Source organism: Cebus imitator, unplaced genomic scaffold (genome assembly GCF_001604975.1).
Source record: "Cebus imitator isolate Cc_AM_T3 unplaced genomic scaffold, Cebus_imitator-1.0 Scaffold45, whole genome shotgun sequence".
Lineage (NCBI taxonomy): Eukaryota > Metazoa > Chordata > Mammalia > Primates > Cebidae > Cebus > Cebus imitator.
The window spans coordinates 17,016,167-17,039,054 of NW_016107360.1; the positions used below are offsets into that span (position 1 = coordinate 17,016,167).

Below are 22,888 nucleotides of genomic sequence, written 5' to 3' on the forward strand. Positions count from 1 at the left end.
GCACTGCAGATCGAGTATGACAGCCTCTGCATCTTTTTCTGTGTTCCTTTTCCCTCTACTTTTACCTTTGACTGCTATTCACCCTGCCCATATTTTGCAGTCCAGGGTGCATTTTATCTGTCATGAAACTTTGCCCGGGAATTTTACTGTAATGAAGTTATTTGATTTTCTGTAGCATTTAGTCTGTTTTACACCGTTTAGATTTTGTATGTTAATGCATATTATTTTAATAAATGGATATAAATTTCCCCTCCCAGGGTTTCAGTGTATTAATATAGAGCCAGATGGATTCCTATTTGAATATTAGTTGTCACTTTCTAATTCTTTGACATCAGACAAATTATTTAAGCTCTGTGGGTTTCAGTCTTCTCATGTATAAAATGAGGCTATAGCCTACTTTTTACAGTTATTAAAGATTATAACTACTATGCTGTTTAAGTGTTTAACAGAAGGCCAGAAATGTAACAGGTGCTCAGTAAATGGCAGTAGTAGTTAATATTGCTGTTGTTCCATATTTCTTACAGCTCCTGATACTGTACTGAGCATGTGGTAAAGACTCTTTGAGTATGGTTCATGGCAAGGTCATTTAAATAGCTTCTGAAATCCCATTGCTTTTGTGAAGGCTTCCTGTTGGCTCTGTTCTGTCAGAATGACAAAACTTTCATGGCTTTTTCTGGACTGTTCTTTCTATTCCCATTATCTGTAAGGGGAGCCTTTGGTATGTATTCTGAAGGGGTTTCCAAAACAGTGATTTGAAGGATTTATTTATTTATTTTTGAGTAATGTTTTGGATCAATCCCTACATTTTTCTAAAAATCAGTAGCCAAGATTGTAATAAATAAAGCATTTTTCACATACTTTGTATGCAGTGTGAAACACGTGGAATAAAATCTCAGCCAATCTGAGCTACAGATGAATAAATTATTTTGCCTAGCTTACTTCAGCTCAACAGACATTTATTAATGTATCTCTTGTGTGCCAGGCATTTTATAGTTGTTGGATTTACAAAGATAAGTAAGATATGGTTTCTGCATTTGAATTAGGCCAGGGCAAATGAGAGACACAAAAGCAGACCATTTCAATAGACGATATGTTCTAAGATGGAGGTGGGATGGGGCCCTGTGGGATCTCAGGTGGAGGGTGATTGAAGGGGAAAGAAAAGACTTATGGGAAGTTGTGAGCCTTAGCCCGTGATGTCTCTCAGAGGAAAAATGCACTGATCCACTTGATTCAGGGACAGAGACCTGACTCAAAGTGAGTTCAGTATCTATAGGAATGAATTGCCTGCAGGGTTCAGAAGCAGATTTGGCTCCAGTTGAGGCTTGATACACTGACTCAAACAGTGCCTACCATGGCTTTCTCTTAAATGTGCCTTTGGAAAAGCCAAATGGCCTCTGTGATTCCAGACCGTATGCTCCTCATGCATTCTCTCCAGGAAAGAGTAACTTTTCCTCTAGTTCCAGCTCAAATTAGGGATTTCATTTTTCTCTCATTGGCTGTAAATTATCCCTGAACCAATCAGTGTGACTACTGGGGTACTAACTAGTTTACATAAGTCAGGGCCTGGCCTCAAGCTTAGAATCAGGTCAGTCTTACCCATACTTCATGGCTAAGTGGAGGAGAGGGGAATGGATGACTTGGGGGAAGCTAGTAAATGTTCGCTAGACTAGGGTAAGAAAAGTTAAAGGACCTTTGGAGGAAAGAATATCATGTAAACAAAAGCAAGGAAGCGTGCATCATCATGATGTGTGTGGGAAACAGCAAGCAGTTAAACATTAATACAACATGTAGTATAAGAGTTAGGACATAATTATAGAAATAATAATGTGTTTGGGTATTTTCCACTGCTAGGCCTAGTTTCCATACATTATTTTATTTAATTCTCACAAGTTACTGAAGTAGTTGCTCCATCTTGCAGGTAAGGAAACGTAAGTCAAAACTCACAGCTAATAATTGGTAGAGCTGGCCTCAAACCCAGATTATTTGGCTTTAGAGACAGCCCACTTGGACTTAATGTATTCTCCTCTATGTTGCTAGAGTTTCAGCAAATAGGACCTCTTCTACTATGCTATATTAAGCTGTTCTCACATTGCTATAAAGAAATACCTATGACTGGTAATTTATAATTGGCTCATTGTTCTGCAGGCTATGCAGGAACCATGATGCTGGCATCTGCTTGGCTTTTGGGGAGGCCTCAGGAAACTTGCAATCATGGTGGAAGGCAAAGGGGGAGCACATATGTCACATAATGAGAGTAGGAGCAAGAGAGAGAGAGGGAGGTGCCACACAGTTTTAAACAACCAGATTTTGTGATAACTCACTATTGTGAGAACAGCACCAAGGGGATAGTACTAAACCATTAATGAAGAAGGTCCACCCTCAGAATCCAATCACCTCCCTCCTTCTAGGCCCCAATTTGGGCAGGGACACAGATCCAAACCATATCTAGGCTAATGGGCCAGATTTTCTCTGGGATTCAAGCTTTTTTTCAGGCTCTAGTTCTTCATCCTATCATGCTAAGGTAGTGGTTGTGAAACTTTAGCATGCACCAGAATAGCCTCTAGGCTTGTTAAAACCTAGCATTTCTGGGCCCTGTGACCAGAGTTTCTGATATAGTAGGCCTAGATTGGTATTTTAGAATTGGCATTTCTGAGAAGTTCCTAGGTGATGCATATGGTGCTGGTCTGGGGGCCACATTTTGAGGACCACTTCTTTGAGGTCTCTGGGAGACTGAAGATTTGTGGCTCAATGATAACACATATTGAAATGAACACAAATTTTATTGGTACTTCTGTTTGGAAGTACACATGTTCTGAACTTATAGTCTTTAATAACACATATATCAAGAGTATTATTTTGGTTACTATAATATGCTCCACCTAGGTCAAGATCATTGCATAAATATTTCACATCTTAATAGAAAATGTATGAACATTATATTTACATACAAAATGTACATATTTAGACTTAATTTTAAAATATTTTTGTTGTGAAAAAGTGTATTTAAAAAGTAACATGAACACCTGTATTTCCACCACATCAACAGTTGTAAATATATGTGGTGTCTTATACACATTTTTTTGATGAATCATTTGAAAATGAGTTACACATCTTGTACCACTTTACCATAAACACTTCAGCACACATCTCTAAATGAGGATATTCTCTTACATTTTACAATGCCATGATCACACTTAAGAAAATTAGCAATAATTCCTTAATGTTTTCTAACATGCAGTCATATTCAAATTCCCCCAGTTGTCCCAATATCTTTTCTATACCCGTTATTTTTGGTACCAGGGTTCAGTAAAGAGAAACTAAATTTTAAGAGGCAGCAATCCTGGATGGTATCTTTCAGCTCAGATTAGGTTCTATGTTATTTAGGATACAGGTTTAACAAAGACTCGACTTAATGATGGCTTAAATAAAAAAGATGTTTGGCTGGGCATGGTGGCTTACACCTGTAATCCCACCACTTTGGGAGGCTGAGGTGGGCAGATCACCCGTGGTCAGAAGTTCAAGATCAGCCTGGCCAACCTGGTGAAACCTCACCCATACTAAAAATACAAAGATTAGCTGGGGGAGTGGCGTGCTTGTAATCTCAGCTACTTGGGAGGCTGAGGCAGAAGAATAGCTTGAACCTGGGAGACAGAGATTGCAGTGAGCTGAGATCACACCACTGCACTTCAGCCTGGGTGAGGGAGCAAGGCTCTGTCTCAAAAAAAAAAAAAAAAAAAGAAAAAAAAAGATGTTTATTTCTGTCATGTTTAACCATCTGGAGATAAATGGCTGATAGGGAGGCTCTGTTGTCCTCAGTATGTGACTTCCATCTCTGAGGCCAAGACCTACCAACAAAGAGGGGAGGAAACTGTGTATTTGGTCCACATAAGGGCATGTTTGCAAGTTGTATGTATAACCTCTGCAAGTTGTATGTATAACCTCTGCACCTATCTTGTTGACAAGAACATAATTATATGATGTATCTGTAAATAGAGGACTGCAAGTGGAAGCTTTATTTTGGATGGCTATATGTCTAGTGACAATTCATGATTATATATATATATATATATGTATATACGCATACACACACATATATATATATAATCATTATATATATGTGTGTATATATATATACACATATATATACACACACGTGTGTGTGTGTGTATATATATATATATATATATATATATAATTACACTTTAGGTTCTGGGGTACATGTGCAGATAATGCAGGATTGTTGCATAGGTATATACATGGCAATGTGGTTTGCTGCCTCCATCCCCTGGTCACATATATCTGGCATTTCTCCCCATGTTGTCCCTTCCCAACCTCCCTACCCTCCACTGTCCCTCCCCGAGTCCCCTCCAACAGACCCCAGTGTGTGATGCTTCCCTCCCTGTGTCCATGTGTTCCCATTGTTCAACACCTGCGTATGAGTGAGAAAATGCGGTGTTTGATTTTCTGTTCTTGTGTCAGTTTGCTGAGATTGATGGCTTCCAGATTCATCCACGTCCCTACGAAGGAGACAAACTTATCATTTTCTATGGCTGCATAGTATTCCATGGTTTATATGTGCCACATTTTACTAGTCCAGTCTGTCATCGATGGACATTTGGGTTGGTTCCAGTTCTTTGCTATTGTAAACAGTGCCTCAGTGAACATACATATGCATGTGTCTTTATAATAGAACAATTTATAATCCTTAGATATATACCCAGTAATGGGATTGCTGGGTCAAATGGAAATTCTATTTCTAGGCCCTTGAGGAATCGCCACACTGTCTTCCACAATGGTTGAATTAATGTACACTCCCACAAACAGTGTAAAAGTGTTCCTGTTTCTCCATATCCTTTCCAGCATATATTGTCTCCAGATTTTTTAATGATCACCATTCTAACTGGTGTGAGATGGTATCTCAATGTGGTTTTGATTTGCATTTCTCTAATGACCAGTGATGATGAGCATTTTTTCATATGTTTGTTGGCCTCATATATGCCTTCTTTTGAAAAGTGTCTGTTCATGTCCTTCACCCACTTTTCAATGGGTTTTTTTTTTTCTTGTATATCTGTTTTAGTTATTTGTAGATTCTGGATATCAGCCCTTTATCAGACGCATAGATTGCAAAAATATTTTCCCATTCTGTTGGTTGCCAGTTCACTCTAATGATTGTTTCTTTTGCTGTACAGAAGCTCTGGAGTTTAATTTGATCCCATTTGCCTATTTTGGCTTTTGTTGCCGATGCTTTTGGTGCTTTAGTCGTGAAGTCCTTGCCTATGCCTATGTCCTGAATGGTTTTGCCTAGGTTTTCTTCTAGGGTTTTTATGGTGTTAGGTCTTATGTTTAAGTGTTTAATCCATCTGGAGTTAATTTTAGTGTAAGGTGTCAGGAAGGGGTCCAGTTTCTGCTTTCTGCACATGGCTAGCCAGTTTTCCAACACCATTTATTAAACAGGGAATCCTTTCCCCATTGCTTGTTTTTGTCTGGTTTGTCAAAGATCAGATGGTTGTAGATGTGTGGCATTGCCTCTGAGGCCTCTGTCTGTTCCATTGTCTATATCTCTGTTTTGGTACCAGTACCATGCCGTTTTGATTACTGTAGCCTTGTAGTATAGTTTGAAGTCAGGTAGCATGATACTTCCAGCTTTGTTCTTTTTGCTTAGGATTGTCTTGGCTATGCAGGCTCTCTTTTGGTTTCATATGAAGTTTAAGGTGTTTTTTTCTAGTTCTGTGAAGAGGGTCATAGGGAGCTTGATGGGGATAGCATTGAATCTATAAATTACTTTGAGCAGTATGGCCATTTTCACAATATTGATTCTTCCTACCCATGAGCATGGAATATTTCTCCATCTGTCTGTATCCTCTCTTATTTCATTGAGCAGTGGTATGTAGTTCTCCTTGAAGAGGTCCTTTACATCCTTTGTTAGTTGTATTCCTAGGTATTTTATTCTCTTTGTAGCAATTGTGAATGGCAGTTCGTTCTTGATTTGGCTCTCTTTAAGTCCGTTATTGGTGTATAGGAATGCTTGTGATTTCTGCACATTGATTTTGTATCCGGAGACTTTGCTGAAGTTGCTTATCAGTTTCAGGAGATTTTGGGCTGAGACGATGGGATCTTCTAAACATACAATTATGCCATCTGCAAATAGAGACAATTTGACTTCCTTCTTTCCTAATATAATTCATGATTCTATTACTAAAGAAAGAATGGCTGTTGGGAGCAGCAGTTAGCATCTCTGCTACAAGTTCTTTTTTGCAAAAAAGAGCTATACCAAACTATACTAAATGCGCTTAATAATGACATTTCTCTTTTTGAGATATATAGGGGTCATAATTGCTCCTGTGCTAACTGAGCCCAGACTAATATTCTTTTTTGAGTTATTCGATGCATGTTTTATAGATGTTCTGTTTTCTTTTTGTTAGGATATTAGCTGTCATTGCTCACAGCTGACAGTTTCTTCACCCCCCCCCCCTTTCTAATTTCTTTTTTTCTGGGCTAAGGAAGCAGGTAATAATAGCCTTCTTAATAATGCTATAATGTATTCTGTGCCTTATATGTGCTGTAGTGTTAGGGACTTTGACATCTTACCTCTAACTTTGGAACTCTTTTTGATTTTTTTCAGCATTATTGAGATCTGATTGGCAAATAAAAATTGTGTATATTCAAGGTGTACAATGTGATGTTCTGATATACATATATATTGTGTAAGGATTACCAGAATCAAGCTAATTAATGTATATAAATCACTTTTCATAATTATCTTCTTTTTTGTGATGAGAACAAAGATCTACTCTTTTAATAAATTTTAAGTGTGCGTTATTATTCGCTGTAATCACCATGCTGTGCATTAGGTCTCCAGAATGTATTCATATTATAACTCTAAGTGTGTATCATTTGAGCAACATTTCCTCATTTTTCTCATCCCTGACCCCTGGTACTCTCTGTTTCTATGAATTTGACTTTTAAAAAATATTTCAAATATGAGTGAGATCCTGTAATGTTTGTCTTTCAGTGTCTGGCTTATTTCATTTAACATGACATTCTCTAGGTTCGTCCATGTTGTTGTAAATGGCTGGATTTCTTTATTTTTTTCTAACGTGTGAGGTGATATCTCATTGTGGTTTTGATTTTTTATTATTGAGTTTTGTGATATTCTTATATATTTTTGAGACTAATTGCTTATCAGATATATGGTTGGCAAGTATTTTCTCCTATTATCTGTTTTTTTTAAATTGATTGTTTCCTTTGCTGTGCAGAAAATTTTTAGTTTTATCTAGTCCCCCCTCCCTTTTTTGTTTTGTTGCTTTTGCTTTTGGTGTCCTATCCAAAAAATCGTTGCCAAGACCAGTGTTATGAAGTTTTTTACCATATGTTTACCTTTGGGAGTTTTATAACTTCAGATCTTAGGTTTAAATCTGTAATCTACTTTGAGTGAATTTTTGTTGTATAGTGTAAGATAAGAATCCAATTTTTTTTTTTTGCATGTGGATATCCAGTTTTCCCAGCACCACTATTGAAGAGACTGTTCTTTCACCATTGTGTATTCTTGGCGCCTTTGCTGAAGATTAGCTGATAACCTTGGAGCTCTCATACAAATATACTCATTTTACAAATGAGAAGGCTGAAGCTACAGGAGTATCAGTAACTTGTTTATAAAAATGACAATTGTTAGAATCATAATTAAAATAGGAATTGATGCCCTTAGTGAGACCTGAGAATCCTACCTTTGAAAACTTGCATGATTTTTATTACAAAGACCTTAAAGCATTTTTTTCAATGACTTAGAGACATTTTTATACTTATTCATTTTACTAGTTGTAGCCAGGTAGAACTGCCAAATAGCTAGATGAGATTCTTTTTGTCTGATTGTGTCTCTGTGAATACAGATGTACAGCATGCATACACATACAGCATGCATATAAACTCACATCTTTTTTGGAAACTTTTAATAGCATAGTAGATAAAGATAATATTTAAAAACAAAGCTTAGAAAAGTAACTGTAAAGCCTACCATGTGTTATAAATGAATCTGAGTATTGAGAAAATACTTTTCAAGCAGCATTAAAATACAATTTTTATCTCCCTAAAGAGATTCCTGAATGGTTCAGATGTATGTTTAGTGAACATTCATTTGCAGACAGTACTCATCCTAGAACATCTTTCAGGCAATTTAAGGTTGATATATTTATTGTATCAGCTGAGATGGGTTAGAGTATAATGCAGGAATAGGCACTCCAAAACTCAATTTGTTTTCTCTCTTTCTTTTTCGTCTCCTTTGTTGATATGTGCTCTATTTTAAAGTTGCTTAGCTGTATGATTGTCCTTAGATACAACAATAAGAGTATCATCTATTTCTATGAAATTTGATTTCTTTTTGAGCACTCCTTAAAATTTAAGCATACTATTAAGATTGTCACTGATATTCGAAGTAATATAGAGTAGTTACTACAGTACTTACTGTATATGGTGTATGAGCTAGAGATGACAAAGTATAAGATTGGCCTTTTATTTATTCCCTTAATGAGTAGCTTAATTTTCCTCTAACATAATTTTTCCCTATATAATTAATACATTACAGGATACATGAATCACACTAATAGGACATGAAAAGTTATAACCACTAGACCTTTCTCAGATGAGGGATACTAAATTGTGTCATAGAAATCATCATCATTACCATCATCTCAGTAGATTTTAAGAACTGTGAATATTGTATTTAATATTGATAGACTAATGGTAGAAGATATCAAAAGATCAGTCTATATTTGAGGGCAATCAGGGATTGGTATTTTTCACTATTAGTATTTTCACACCCAGTGCAGCTTAACAGTATGATTTATGTAAAATTGGTGCCTAAGACATACCTATGGATTTAGTTTGTTGTGTTTGATGGGTATCTAAGTCATCTGAAATTATAAAACTGACAGACTCTGAAGAAGATAAATAGTTCCATGAATAACAGCTTTTGTTGTATTTCTGAATTTGGAAATAATGGAGTCATTGTTTAATAATTTTAATTATTTAATGTAATAATTATTTAATAATAATTTAATGATAATGGTAAAGAGTCAAAATAGTTCTCAGGGATTACCTTGAGCTAAGAGATTTTAACATGCAGTAAATAAAAATAAATGTACTTAAAATTAAAGTCATATCCTGAATAATTTAAAAATTGGGAAATTTATGTATACTGACGTCAATAACTTGATAGCTTTACTGGTTTGTAATTTAAAATTTAAACTATCAGTTTTGCCCCTTGGAGAGAAAATTAACTATGACATACATGTATAGATAGTAATTAATAAAAATGTTTTATTATTCGCATTTATAAAAGAATAGGTCATCTAATTTCCTCTAATTCTTCTTTAGGTCGAGATTTAATTTGTATCCAGTCTATAGATGGGATGTTGATGGTATTTGAGCAGGAGAGCTATGCTTTTGGAAGATTTCTCCCTGGCTTTCTTCTGCCTGGCCCTCTTGCCTACAGTTCTCGTACTGATTCCTTCATTACAGTCTCTTCCTGCCGACAAGTGGAAAGTTATAAGTAAGTTTGGATGTTAAATCTTTGGATTCATGATTTTTTGGTGGGTTTGTTGCTGATTAATTTTTGTCCACAAAGAGCTTCAATGTCACAAATGAAAAAGAGATTGGTTTCTTTGACAAAGTAGGAATGGTTACTTAAACTGTATCATTTACTGTTGTAAAGTGTCTGAAAGGCAATATAGTGCAGGATTCCAGTCAGGAATCCTGATTTTACCACTACCAGCCGTTTGATGTTGACTGTCCTTATTCTGGCTTTAAAGGATGTAATAGTGCTCATTTTGACAAGTTTTTTTTTTTTGTAGGATTAAATGTATGTCAAGTTAGCACCTTGTAGAAAATGCTTAATAATTGTTGTGATTGCTCCTTGATATAATAAATAATTAAACACAATGTTGAGTGAAAAAAGCCAAACTGAAAATTTATCTGTGGAATGCTTTTATAACAAAAAGGAATGTGTGTGCAATGGAAAAAATACTGGCATGAACTGTTAATATGAATGTTAATACTTTTCTAAAAGAACAATTCAAGTATAAGAGAAGTATGAAAAATGATCCTAGGCAAATAACTTATACTTATTTGCTAGAAATTCTTATTGGTCTTGGTAAATTGCATGTGAGAGAGATCGTTTTCTTCTCTACCAGCTAGATTTAAATAAAAGTCAAGGTTTTGAGTTTTTGGAGAGGATGTTTTTTATTGGCAGAGAGAATGGGGAAAAGAAAGTAGAAATTCATGCTGGGAAAAGAAATAGCATTGGAGGGTTTCAATGTCTTTATTAACTTTATTGTGTTATCTTACTGATGGCAACATTTAGAACTTTAAACATCTAAGCAACACATCATCATAACTTTTCAACATTATTTGTGATCACATTATTTTTCCCAAGGTGGGAAGAAGATATAAATTCATCTGGTAACAGATGTAAATTTTTGTCTTCAAGCTTCAATGTTGTGTATATAGCAAGTTATTGCATTTTCTCTTCATAAGTAGCCATTTGCTTTCTGCAAATGACTGTCAAGTCATCTAGGGTTAAAACTCTGAAGATAAGTGAATGTTTGTGAGTAAGCAGAATTTAACTGATTTAGGAAGTGTATCATCATGTCATATTTCTTCTATAATTCTTGTGGCTCTTGTCCAAAGGAGATGATTGAATGGTGGCATAGCTACTGGGAATAAATAAAATATTATATTTATTTTGAGAGGTTGGGAAAAATATCTGTATAGTTTACTCAAGCCTCCCAAACTTGAGCAATATTAGGAGATCTGTTTTTTAGCTTTCCACCTAGTTCTGTGCCTCACCTCCTGCCAAGTAGTACTATGCTAGGGTCACAGTACAAATATTTAAACACCCAGTTACTTACTCATTGAAATATGTGCATAGGAATTAATTTGGTAATAACTCTAGGAATGACTGGATAAAGAAGTAATGTTAGGTTTCCTTAATGTGTGAGTTTAATCATACAGAAGCTCACGTTGTTTTAACTGTGGTAATTCCCCAACATTCCAATCTATTAAATTTATCTTTCTCTTGGACTAAAAAATGTACATGTTACCCATTATGTGGATCATTTATAGGGTAAAAATGATGAGATATGAGATTATTGTGAAATGATGACAATCAAGAAGGTTTATAACATTAAGTAGTATGTTGTACTTATATATGCTTTCAACTTTAATAGATTATATTAAATGATAATGACTACTACATTTTTGGATGGGAGAAAGCATGAAAACCATAAGTTTGCTCTTCTGAGGCTCTATTAAATCTATCTATATTCAGGTGATAGACTATAACTGGTTAATAGAATAGGCTTTTAACACATAGCTTATTTTCATTTTTGATATTGATACTTAATGTCTTTAAACCCTGCTTAATTATGTTCAAATAAAAACCGGTGAAGGCTAGGGGTCTCAAACTTAAGGGTGTGTAGAAGTCACCTGGGCACCCTGTTATAAAATGCACATTTACAGATGCTAGTCCCCAGTCCCCTAGATTTCTTTCAATAGATTTGAGGATAAAACCCAGAAATCATCATTGTGAATTCTTACTCCAGATGAATCTAATTCAGGGGCACACTTTGAGCATAGTTTTTCTTTTGAAGTAAGAGAATTGTTTGCCCTTAATTTTTTTTTTAAATATAGACATGGGGGGTCTCACTGTGTTGCCCAGACTGCTCTTGAACTCTTGGGCTTAAGTGATTCTCCTGCCTTGGTGTCCCAAAGTGCTGGAATTACTGGCATGAGCCACCACTTCGATCTGTTTGCCTTTTCTTGGGGTAGGGGTAAGGGCTTTGGTACCACTATTCTCTGGGACATATATGTTCAGACTTTGATCATCTTTTATTCTCTTTTCTTATCCTTTGCCTTTCAGAATTATTTACTCAGTAATCTCTGCCCTTAATAGTTTCTCTTATTCAGCTTTTCCTTTCCATTCGCATTGGTTCAGGCCTGTATTTTTTCACTTGGATTTTTTTTTAACCTCTTTAAACTTTGAAGGGTCCTTCTCATATCTTTTAAAACACCTCTTTAAGCTGGAATAATTTTTATTACTAAGAAACCTAGACTTTTAAATATTGACATTCAATGCTTTATACCTCTATATAGTCTATACCTCTATGATGTGGACTTTTGGACTTGGAAGGGACTTTCAAGGTTAGCTGATTCAACTATCTTTCTTTTTTCACCTCCTAGATACATTATTGCCTAAAACACTGATTTTTTGCTAATGTCATATATTGCCTTCTTATACTGACATTTTCCAGAGGATCTTGCATTATCAGGTTCTTGAGAGAAGAATCTGTCTTAAACCTCTCTTCACTGACTGAATAATTTATTCAGTCATTCATTCAGCAAATATTTTTCAAGAGGCTTCTGTGTGCCACACACTGTACAAGGTACTGGAAATGCAGTCAGATAGATGTGCCTCCTTTCCTCAAGTAGTATTGAAGGAGGCAGGAAGCCGCTCAGCTACTTCAGTCCATTTGTGTTACAGGCTATTGCAGAGCTTTGCACAGGATGCTGAGGAGGCCTCGAGATGGGACCTCTAAGAGTTGAATATAGGGAGGCTCCTTAAAAAAGTATACCTGCCATTTGTGTTATTTCTCTGCTGTCTGCTATACCCCTTCCTCAGCATTCCGTCAATAGCTCCTAATACATTGCTAAGTAAATCATCAGCCTTAAATAAATATTTAAAAGTGTTTTTGTTGAATTTAATTGACTATTTTAAAAAGAAATATTCTTCTCCAATCTTTGGCTCTGGCTAAATGGAAATTTTGTAGTATCCATATATGTTAAGGGCTTTTCTCTCTCTCCTGTTTGGTTTTTGCACATACTATCTCCTATGTCTGAAGTGCTCTTCCTTCCTTCTCTGCACATGGAAATTATGTCTAGAAGTCTCCCTGCTCCCTTCAGTTCTTACCTGACCTAGATGTAAGCAATGTCTCCTCTTGCTCATTTTTGTCGTTAACTAGGCTCAGTGCTCCTTGATAGCAGGAATTCTGTATCCCCTGAAGTGCCTAGCACTGTACCTTGGTGAAAGTAGGTATTCAATGAGAACTGACAAAAGAGTGAATAGTGTATAAAGAAGGTTTCTGTTTTGTTCCTGGTATCTTTAAATGAAAAGGCTTCTCCCTGGCAGTCAAGAATGTTTTAGCTATAGTTGAAATTAAAATAACAATGCTCTGTATCCAGAGCTTCCATTTCTAGTAAAGTGCTCTGGGTTACATATCAAGGTTCCAAAACTTCCTGCCACTCCTTGAGGTGACAGTTAATAAATGATTTTGGAGGGTTTACTTCTGTGTTCCGTGACGCTTCAATCTGTATTTTAGTTATTTGCTGCTGTTTTTACGACACAGTATGGAAGAGTATTGAATTATGTGGTTGGATTCATTATTGGTGCACTACAGGACCTGTTAAGCATTTGCGGTTAGTGAGTCAGAAAGCACCACCGTTCACCTGCATTTGCTGTAGTTGCGATTAGTGCTTATCTGTTCTGAGAATGTATGGCACTTTCATAAGATGTTGCATTGGCCCTGATTAGTTTATGTTACTGAACACTTGAATGGTACAAGAAAAGATCCAAATATTTTATTTCAGAATTTCCAAATCTGCTTGGAATTGGTTTTGGAAGTAGATTTTTATGTATTTTATTGGTCACAGTTAAGAGGAGTCAAGGAAGAACCATAAAATAGATGCTCTTGTAAGTTTGTCATCATCTAATTTTACTGTCAAGTTTAAGTAATAATATACTCTTCTGAGTTGTCTTTTAGGAACAGAAATGATTTAGATTTGGAAATCAGTAGTCAATTTTGGCTGTGCCTCTGCCTGCTGTTTTAATGTTAATGAGGCCACGTTACAGGCTCACTCATTTCTTGGATGAAATAATGGCCATGTAAGAAGCTTCAAACATCTCATATATAAAAAGAGTTTTGGACCTTTGCAGCAATCTCATGAATATCTATATTATCCCCTGGCCGGTTGGTTTCTGCAGGAAATGAACCACCTGTGTAATTAATTGCCAAGGCTTAGATCCATAGCAGGACAAGCTTTGGGATGATGTTCTAGTCACCAGTGCATACTATTTTCATTACTATGAGTTGGGAAAAGAAAACAATCTTATTTGGAGGTCAGAATGTGAGGTCTAATTATTTTGCACTTTTAGGGACTTTGGGATTTTTGAAGGTCAATCTCAGATGGCATAGAGAGATTTGCCTGTGGGAGTTTGTAGCATGGGTTTACCAGGCTGAGATCTTCTCCCTCTTACTTCACGTGCCCCATGACTCATTCCTCCCTACCATGCATCTCTCCTAAACTCCTCTCATGGCCTTTCATGTTTCTTTTACTGTTGCATGCCTTTGCATGTGTATTTGCTTTACCATAATGCCTTCTTTTTCTTTACTAGTATGATGGAATTTTCATTCATCCTTTAAAACCCAGCTTTCTCTTCCTGAAACTATACCAAGATCATATCTTTTCTACCCCAATTACTTGTTACTGCCACCATGTTCTATTGGTACTATGTGCATAACTTCTGTTAATTAGCACAGGATACTCTGAGTTATACTTAGCTGTCTATATATAAATCTCTACAACTAGTAAGGGAGCTCCTTATGAATATATATCATGTAGATGTAGTAGTTTTTCCATTGCTAATGTTTGTATTAGATCCCTACTGTATGTTTGTGGAATTAATGGAATTTATATACATTGTTTTTATATTAACTATAAGATCTATTTTTTATAAGCCGTTGTTAAGTTTGTCATCAGCTTATATGTCTTGCAAAATCCTCAATCATAGTCATTCTGCATTCAGCTGAAGTTAGAGGTTTTTTATAAGTGAACTATTCTTGATTGAGATAGGATGTTTTCAGAATTGGTATATGACATTTGAAGACCATTGTACATTTCAATGCTCGTTTAGGTATGCCACATTGCTTTCATTCAGGTCCCTGATTTTTACACTCTCAGATATCTGTCTCTTAGAAAATGTGAGTTTTGATTCAATAAGAGGGAAAGACACCTGCGAGCCTGTAGTTGCTTTATATAGAGTGAGATTATTATTCTAAATATATGCCATCAATTAATGAGAAATATAGAAATTTCAAATTTATTAGCTAGATTAATCATTTCTAGATTGAATAATATTTATAAATTGTTTTTAAGAATTATTTGAGCTAAATGTCACTATTGAAATAGAATCTGTAAAATATTTATAGATTGTAATGTCCATTTCTGAGAACTCACTACCTACCAGATACAAATTCCTCGATGATTGATCTCTATCTCTATATAAATCTGTCTCTTTGTCTGTCAACCCATCAATCAATAATTGTATACCTACTATATACCAATTACTAGGCACTTTTATAATTTGTTGTTTAATCCTTTTAACAATGATTGTGCTAGAGATTATTATTTCTCTTGTATGGTTGGGGAAGCTAGACACAGAATGATTATTTGCCAAAAATATACTTACTTAGTAAGTTGTTACACTAGGGATTAAACTGAGCTCTTTTTGGTTCCATAGATTATGTGTTGATAATTTCTACTCCATCTGACTGCTTTGCATATTTACATTTTTTTCTGTCTATTTGGTGTTTAGGTGCAAGATCTTTCTTGAGTATTATTGTTTGTCACATTAAATTCTAATGGAAGTGCCATGATAGTTGGTAGGGCTGTTTTCCCAATACTGAATAATGGACGTATGGTTATAAATTTATTTATCATGACATTTTACACAGTTTTATGTCACAATATCATTCGATAAGAATTCAATATTAAATTTTACAGTTTTTAAAAACAAGGAAAAAGTGCTCTATAGTGTTTATAGATTATTGTGTGCTTTTAAAGTTAAAATAATTTATAACTTTTAATTATAAACTCATTTACAATTTTTAAACATTTCTTTTATACAGGTACCAAGTACTTGCTTTTGCAACAGATGCAGATAAAAGGCAGGAGACTGAACAGCAAAAACTTGGTTCTGGAAAAAGACTAGTTGTAAGGCATTTTCTTAATATATAAAAATTTCAGTAATGCCATAAATGATCACATATGTTTGTTATGAGTAAGAATTCCTGGGAAGAAAATGTAAAAAAAAAAATGTCAGCCATTCTCTTTCTTATATTATGATTATAGTAATTAAGAACTGAGTTGGTTATTGTTGAGCAATGGAGACCCATGCCTGGTCATGGTCATAATATAACAGATTGTAGAGTTATAAGAACTCTGAGTATCCAGATGGAGTCACTTTTAACAGAAGTGATTATAAACTAACAAATAAAAATAAAAACAGTAAAAAAACTCTCCATAATAGGCAAAATTTTGTATATTATTTGAAGTATCTTTTTTTCTCTAGCTGCTTTCCAGATTTTCTCTTATCACTTGTTTGGAGCAATGGGATTATATTTTGTACTTTTTTTGTTCTTTCTCTTTTTTGAGCTTAAGATTTGTTAAGCTTCTTTCATCTGCAAATATTTAGTGTGCATAAAATTTAGAACTGTCTTGGCCATTAATTCTTAATTTTGTTACTAATAGGCATGCAACCAAATATATAAGTAAAAGATAAACATTCATAGCTCACAAAGGTAGAATTAGCTCAAACACAAAGGTGAAGTTTGATAATTTGAAAAGTAGTTTAAAGCAAAGTTGTAAATGATGAATTTTCCATTTAATATAAATTGGGGAATAGATGGTGATTATGAATTCTTCCTTACCTTGAGAACTTCCATAGACAGCAAGGCAAAAAATAGAAGCAACTGAAATTATGGTGGAAACAGTGAAGTGAATTTGATGATATACAGGAAGGAAGCTGAATGGAGAAATAATGTGGAATTTAGAATACTAATGTAATACTATTAGAGAAGACTATGCAGAATTTTCTGTATTAGGATACAGAAGTTTAGGAGATGGTAGAATAGAAGGGTAACTTGGAAAGAGTCCAGAATCAGATGAAGATATATTTTTTTAGTGGTGGCAAAAAGTAAAAAAGCACAATAAATAAAAATATGATATAGTTTGGCACAAAACTTAGAAGCACCATAGTAATAATAGTTTAAGGACAGATTGAAGTCAAATAGGTCTTGAGAGCTATACTTTTTTTTTTGAGCAAGTTACAGCAAGTTTGTTAGCCTTACTAAATCTGTTTCCTCATTTGCAAAATGATGATAATATCTATTTTAAAATGTTGTTACTAGTCTGGGCTCGGTGGCTCATGCCTGTAATCCCAGCACTTTGGCAGGCCTAGACAGGTGGATCACCTGAGGTCAGGAGTTCGAGACCATCCTGGCCAACATGGAGAAACCCCGTCCCCACTAAAATACAAAATTAGCTGGGCTAATTTTATGGTGGCACTTGCGTGGAGTTCTGGCTGCTGGGGAGGCTGAGGTAGGAGAATCACTTGAACTCTGGAGGCGGAGGTTGCAGTGAGCTGAGATGGCACCACTGCACTCCAGCCTGTGTGACAGAGCAAGAATCCATCTAAAAAATGGTTATTAGAAAAATTATATATTTTATATATAAATATATGTATTATACATAATATATATATAAAGCAGATAGCAAAACGTCTGGTTGAACTTAATTAAAATGGTGATCAAATTGTCCTTTGACCTCCTCAATAGTGGTATTCTTCCATTTGTTTCTTATAGTCTGCACTTCAGCCATGTAGGGCCTCTCATTCTTCCACATATTCCATGGCTCTTCTTCATTCTAAGCATATAGTTTTTCTTCTGTCTGGAATAGCCTTTCATTATCATTTGCAGTTTTTATTGACTACTCCATGTCTCACCCTGAGGATGGATTCTGAAGGCAATTGCATTTGAGTGGTTTTTCCATTCTCAATTAGTGACTAGAGTAAGAAATAGCAGTAAAACTTCAGTTTGTTACATGATTGTCACTTTGCAGGACTGTGATGCCATGAAGCAATATGAATTCTACTACAGAAGAAGCAGAACTTATCCAAAGGGATGCTTATAATAAGATAGTTGTGGGAAGACATTTAATAGCTTCCTATGTTACTCACAGCTACCTTTTTTTATTTATTGATTTTTATTTAAGCCTTCTGTGGTCAAAAAAATAATTTGCATGACTTAAATTCTCTTACATTAATTGAGATTTATCTTATGGCCTAGAATATGATCTATCTTGGTAAATGTTCAGTGTGCACCTGAAAAGAATGTGTATTTTTTGCTGTTGTTAGGTAGAGTGTTTCATACATGTCAATTAGATTATGTTGGTTGATAGTGTTGTTCAGCTCTTCTGTATCCTTCTTAGTTCTTTTACTAGTTACTGTTAGTTATTGAGGATGGGATATTGAAATCTCTGACTATAATTGTGGATTTTTCTGAATCTCCTTGGAAATATATCTAGCTATATCTATATGTATCTATATCTATATTTATTTATTTTTATTTTATTTTATTTTTTTTTGAGACAGAGCATCGCTCTGTTGCCCTGGCTGGAGTATAGTGGCATGATCTCAGCTCACTGCAACCTTTGCCTCCCCGGTTCATGTGATTCTCCTCCCTCAGCCTCCCAAGTAGCTGGGTCTACAGGCACATACCACCATGTGCAGCTAATTTTTTTGTATTTTTAGTAGAGACAGGGTTTCACTATGTTGGCTAGACTGGTCTTGAACTCCTGACCTTAGGTGATCCACCTGCCTTAGCCTCCCAAAGTGCTGGGATTACAGGCATGAACCACCGCACCAGGCTTGTAGCTATGTTTATTTATTGCTTTAGATGTTTTGGAATTCTGTTATTAGGTACATAAATATTTAAGACTGTTCTGTCTCATGATGAACTCATCCCCTTTACATTATGAAATGACCTTTATCCTTTTATTTGATAATCTTCTTTTCTTCTGAAAGCTATTTGATCTGTTGGTAAAATACTCAGTTTTCTTTTGCTTAGTGTTATTCTGATACCTTTTTCTATCTTTTCATTTTGAACCTGTTTGTGCCTTTACACTTTAAGTGTGTAATTTGTAAGCAGCATCAAGTTGGTTGGGATTTGCTTTTTAAAATCAGTATAATATATACTCTGCCATTTAATTTTGTTTTATTTATATGTCTATCTAGGTTTTTTTTGTTTTCTTTTTTTCTCCTTCCTTTGGATTTATCCAGTATTTTTTTGTGATTCTATTTTACCTTTGTTAGTTTAGCTATAACTCTTTGTTTTATTATTTTGGTGTTTACTTTAGGTTTTCAGTATTTATCTTTGGCTTAACACAGTCTGCTTTCAGGTGATATATTACCTTACGTATAATGGAAGAGCTCTGCTTCTGTTTCCCACTTTCCAGCCTTTGTGCTATTGTCATATATTTTATTTTTACATAGGCTGTGAACCCCATATTATATTATAATTATTTTTTCTTAATTAATTATATTTTAATGGGATTTTAATTATGAGAATAATATGTATTTACCCATGTAGGTACCATTTCTGCTGTTCTTCTTTAATTTGTATAACTCCATATTTCCATCTGGTGTCATTTTCCTTCAAACTAAAGTAATTCCTTTCACATTTCTTTTAGTGTGGGCCTGCTGGTGATGAATTTTTCATTTTTTATGTGTATGCTCTTCTTGAGGTTATCCCTGGGACACAGTTAAATTACTTGGAAACAGTTTGATTTTTTGGGGGCTTTGTTCTCAGGACTTGTTAATTGGGACCAGGGCAGTCCTCATTTTTGGGCTACTTATTCCCTACTCCACAGGCAAGATCCTTCTTGTACTGTGCCCAATTTACCCAGAATTATGAGATTTTCCAGCCTGGCTGGTAGGCAGAGGAAGTGTTTTATACACTGTGTGAATGCTGGGTACTGTTATCTCTTATCTTTTTGGGTGGTTCTTTCCCTGGCCTTGCGTAGTTTCCTTACAAGAATTTGCCAATAAGTACTCAGCTGAACATTCGAGGGCACTCTGTAGATCTTCAGAGTTCTGTCTGTATGCAGCTATTTGGTATGCTGTCTTGTTAACTCCAACTGCTGCTGTGGTTTCTCTAGACTCTGAGTATCCATCTCCACGATTCAGAGTCTGCTGGGCCCTGCCTAGGTTCTTCATCCCTGCGCTATGGTCTAGAAACTTTTTCAAGGCTGGAGCAATCAGCCTTGGTGAAAGCCTTACACCTTTCAAGGCTGGAGGTGTAAGGCCACTCACCTCATTTGTTTTCTGTCTTTAAGGGATTGCTGTGCTTTGTTGTCTGGTGTCCAGTGCCTTGCAAACTATTGTTTCATTTATTTTGTTCATTTTGTGGTTGTTTTAGGTGGGATGCTAAATCCTTTCCCATTACTCCATCTTGGCTGGAAGTGGAAGAATTTTTTTTATTGTCATTCTTAGCAAATCTCAGTGTTTTATGATACTCATTAATTCAGAATTTTAGTGTATTTCCCTAAGTGGAGGTCACAGAGAGTGGAATTCAGTCTCTGGCAATTGGAAATATTTAGTGGCTGGATCTCAGACTGTGGCCTCAGAAACATAATTTGTCTGTTCACTTTGAATAAATCACCTCTCAGAGTAAGGTACACATCAGCCTGAGTTACAGACACTGACACCCAAAGGTGAATGCTGGCCTGTTACAATGTAATAAGAAATATAACTGTCATGGGACTGACATTCATGTCTTGTCCAGTGGAATTTTTTTATATAGGTAAGCTATGCTTGAAATAAGTAGTAATCAAATAATTTCTTAGTGTCGAATTCTAGCTCAGCTTAAGATAGCCTGATGCACCTACATATGTTCATTAGGCTGTTTCCCTCCTACAGATTGTTCTTATATGTATACTGGCAATATTTGCCTTTCTGACCAGCCCCATTTGGATTTTATACCGTCTTCAAATATTTTAATATCTAAAGTAGATGAATACCTAAGATCATGTCTTGATGGCCAAAAATTCATCTTGTCTTTAATGTGACGTTTCATGATCTTTTTTTGGATACATTGTGTTGATTATAGCCTAACTTTGACAGCAGCCCTATTTCCTCTTTGGGCAGATCTTTCTTTGTGAAACCATCTCACTGTTACTTTCATATATCATATATGCCTGTCAGGGACCCTGGCTTGGGGCCCTTAGTGAAGCCCTCCCATTTTGGGCTGATTATGGTTTGATTGCAGCTCTGCATCTTTCTCAGGTGAAGCCCCAGGAGACAAGACCCTTGGCCCCAACCACTGCTAAGTTCCCTTCCTCTGCTGCCTCCAAGCTGGGGAGGGAACATAAAGCCTGAGATCTCCCCAGAGAGGCAGAATGGAGCCTGGGGGTGCCAAGCTGTGATCTTCAGCCAGCACACAAGTGGGAGAACAGCCCACACTTTCAGAGCATTGATAGGGGGCATGATGGCAACCATTGCTGTGAGCCGAGATTGTGCCACCACATTCCAGCCTGGGCAACAGAGTAAGACTCCATCTCAAAAAAAAAAAAAGAAAGAAAATACAGAGGAGCCACATGAGTGAGCAAGAGCCTACCCACTCACCAATACACTTGTTAACATACCCCACTTTGAAACCCAAAGCAATAATTTAGCTACAAATAAAGACCTTGCAGAAAGTTTCAGCCCTCTGAAAACATCCTGAAAAGAAATCTACTGACTCTATTCAATTTACACCTCAGGTAAAGGAGCACCCACATACACAGAGGAAAAAGAACCAGTGCAAGAACTCTGACAACTCAAAAGACCGCACAGTGTCTTTCTTCCTCTAAATGATCACACTAGTTTTACAGCAAGGGTTGTTAACTGGACTGAGATGGCTAAAATGGCAGAAATAGAATTCAGAATATGGATAGGAAAGAAAGACCATTGAGATTCAGGAGAATGTCAAAATTTAATCCAAGAAATTTAAGAATCAGTAAAATGATACAAGAGCCGACAGACAAAATAGCCAGTATAGAAAAGAACTTAACTGGATTTGATAAAGCTGTAAAACACACTACAATAATTCATAATGTAATCAAAAGTATTAATGGCAGAAGAGACCAAGCTGTGGAAATACTCTTTTTTTTAATCTTTGTTTTTGGAAAGAGCATGAAGACTGGCTTTCTGAAATAAGACAGTCAGACAAAAATAAAAGAGAAGAAGAAATGAACAAAACCTCGAAGAAATTTGGCATTATGCAAAGAGACCAACTCTATAACTCATTGGCATCCCTGAAAGAGATGGGGAGAAAGCAAGCAAGTTGGAAAACCTCTTTCAGGATATCTTCCATGAAAAATTCTTCAACCTCACTAGAGAGGCTGATATTCAAATTCAGGAAATACAGAGAACCCCTGCAAGATACTGTACAAAATGATCATCCCCAAGACACAAAATCGTCAGATCCTCTAAGGTCAAAATGAAAGAAAAAATGTTAGAGGCAACTAGAGAGAAAGGTCAGGTTACCTCCACAGGGAGCCCCATCAGGCTAATAGTGGACCTTTCAGCAGAAACCCTAAAAGCCAGAAGAGATTGGAGGCCTGTATTCAATATTCATGAAGAAAAAAAATCTTCAACCAAGAATGTTATATCCAGCCGAACTAAGCTTCATATGTGAAGAAGAAATAAGGACCTTTTCAGACAAGCAAATGGGAAGGGAAATTGTTACCACCAGACATGCCTTAGTAGAGCTCCTGAAAGAAGCACTAAATATGGAAAAGAAAGACTGTTACTAACCTATACAAAAAACACTTAAGTACACAGACTAATGACAGTATAAAGCAGCCACACAAACAAGTCTGCATAATAACTGGCTAACAACCCAATGACAGGATCAAATCTACACATATCAATACTAATCTTTTTTTTTTTTTTTTTTTGAGAGAGTTTCCCTTTTTTTTCCCAGGCTGGAGTGCAATGGCACGATCTCGGCTCACTGCAACCTCT

The 22,888-nt window shown here is 35.8% G+C and overlaps 1 protein-coding gene across 6 annotated transcripts in view; it reads left to right on the top strand.

Moving 5' to 3' along the window:
• Positions 1–22,888, top strand: part of BBS9 (Bardet-Biedl syndrome 9) — a 466,532-nt gene that overhangs the window by 118,624 nt on the left and 325,020 nt on the right. For all 6 annotated transcript variants that reach the window (XM_017527150.2, XM_037737962.1, XM_017527153.2 and 3 more), the window contains exons 6-7: positions 9,370–9,544; positions 15,954–16,038. In XM_017527150.2, the coding sequence (XP_017382639.1) occupies positions 9,370–9,544; positions 15,954–16,038 (260 nt within the window). The remainder of the gene's footprint in view (positions 1–9,369; positions 9,545–15,953; positions 16,039–22,888) is intronic.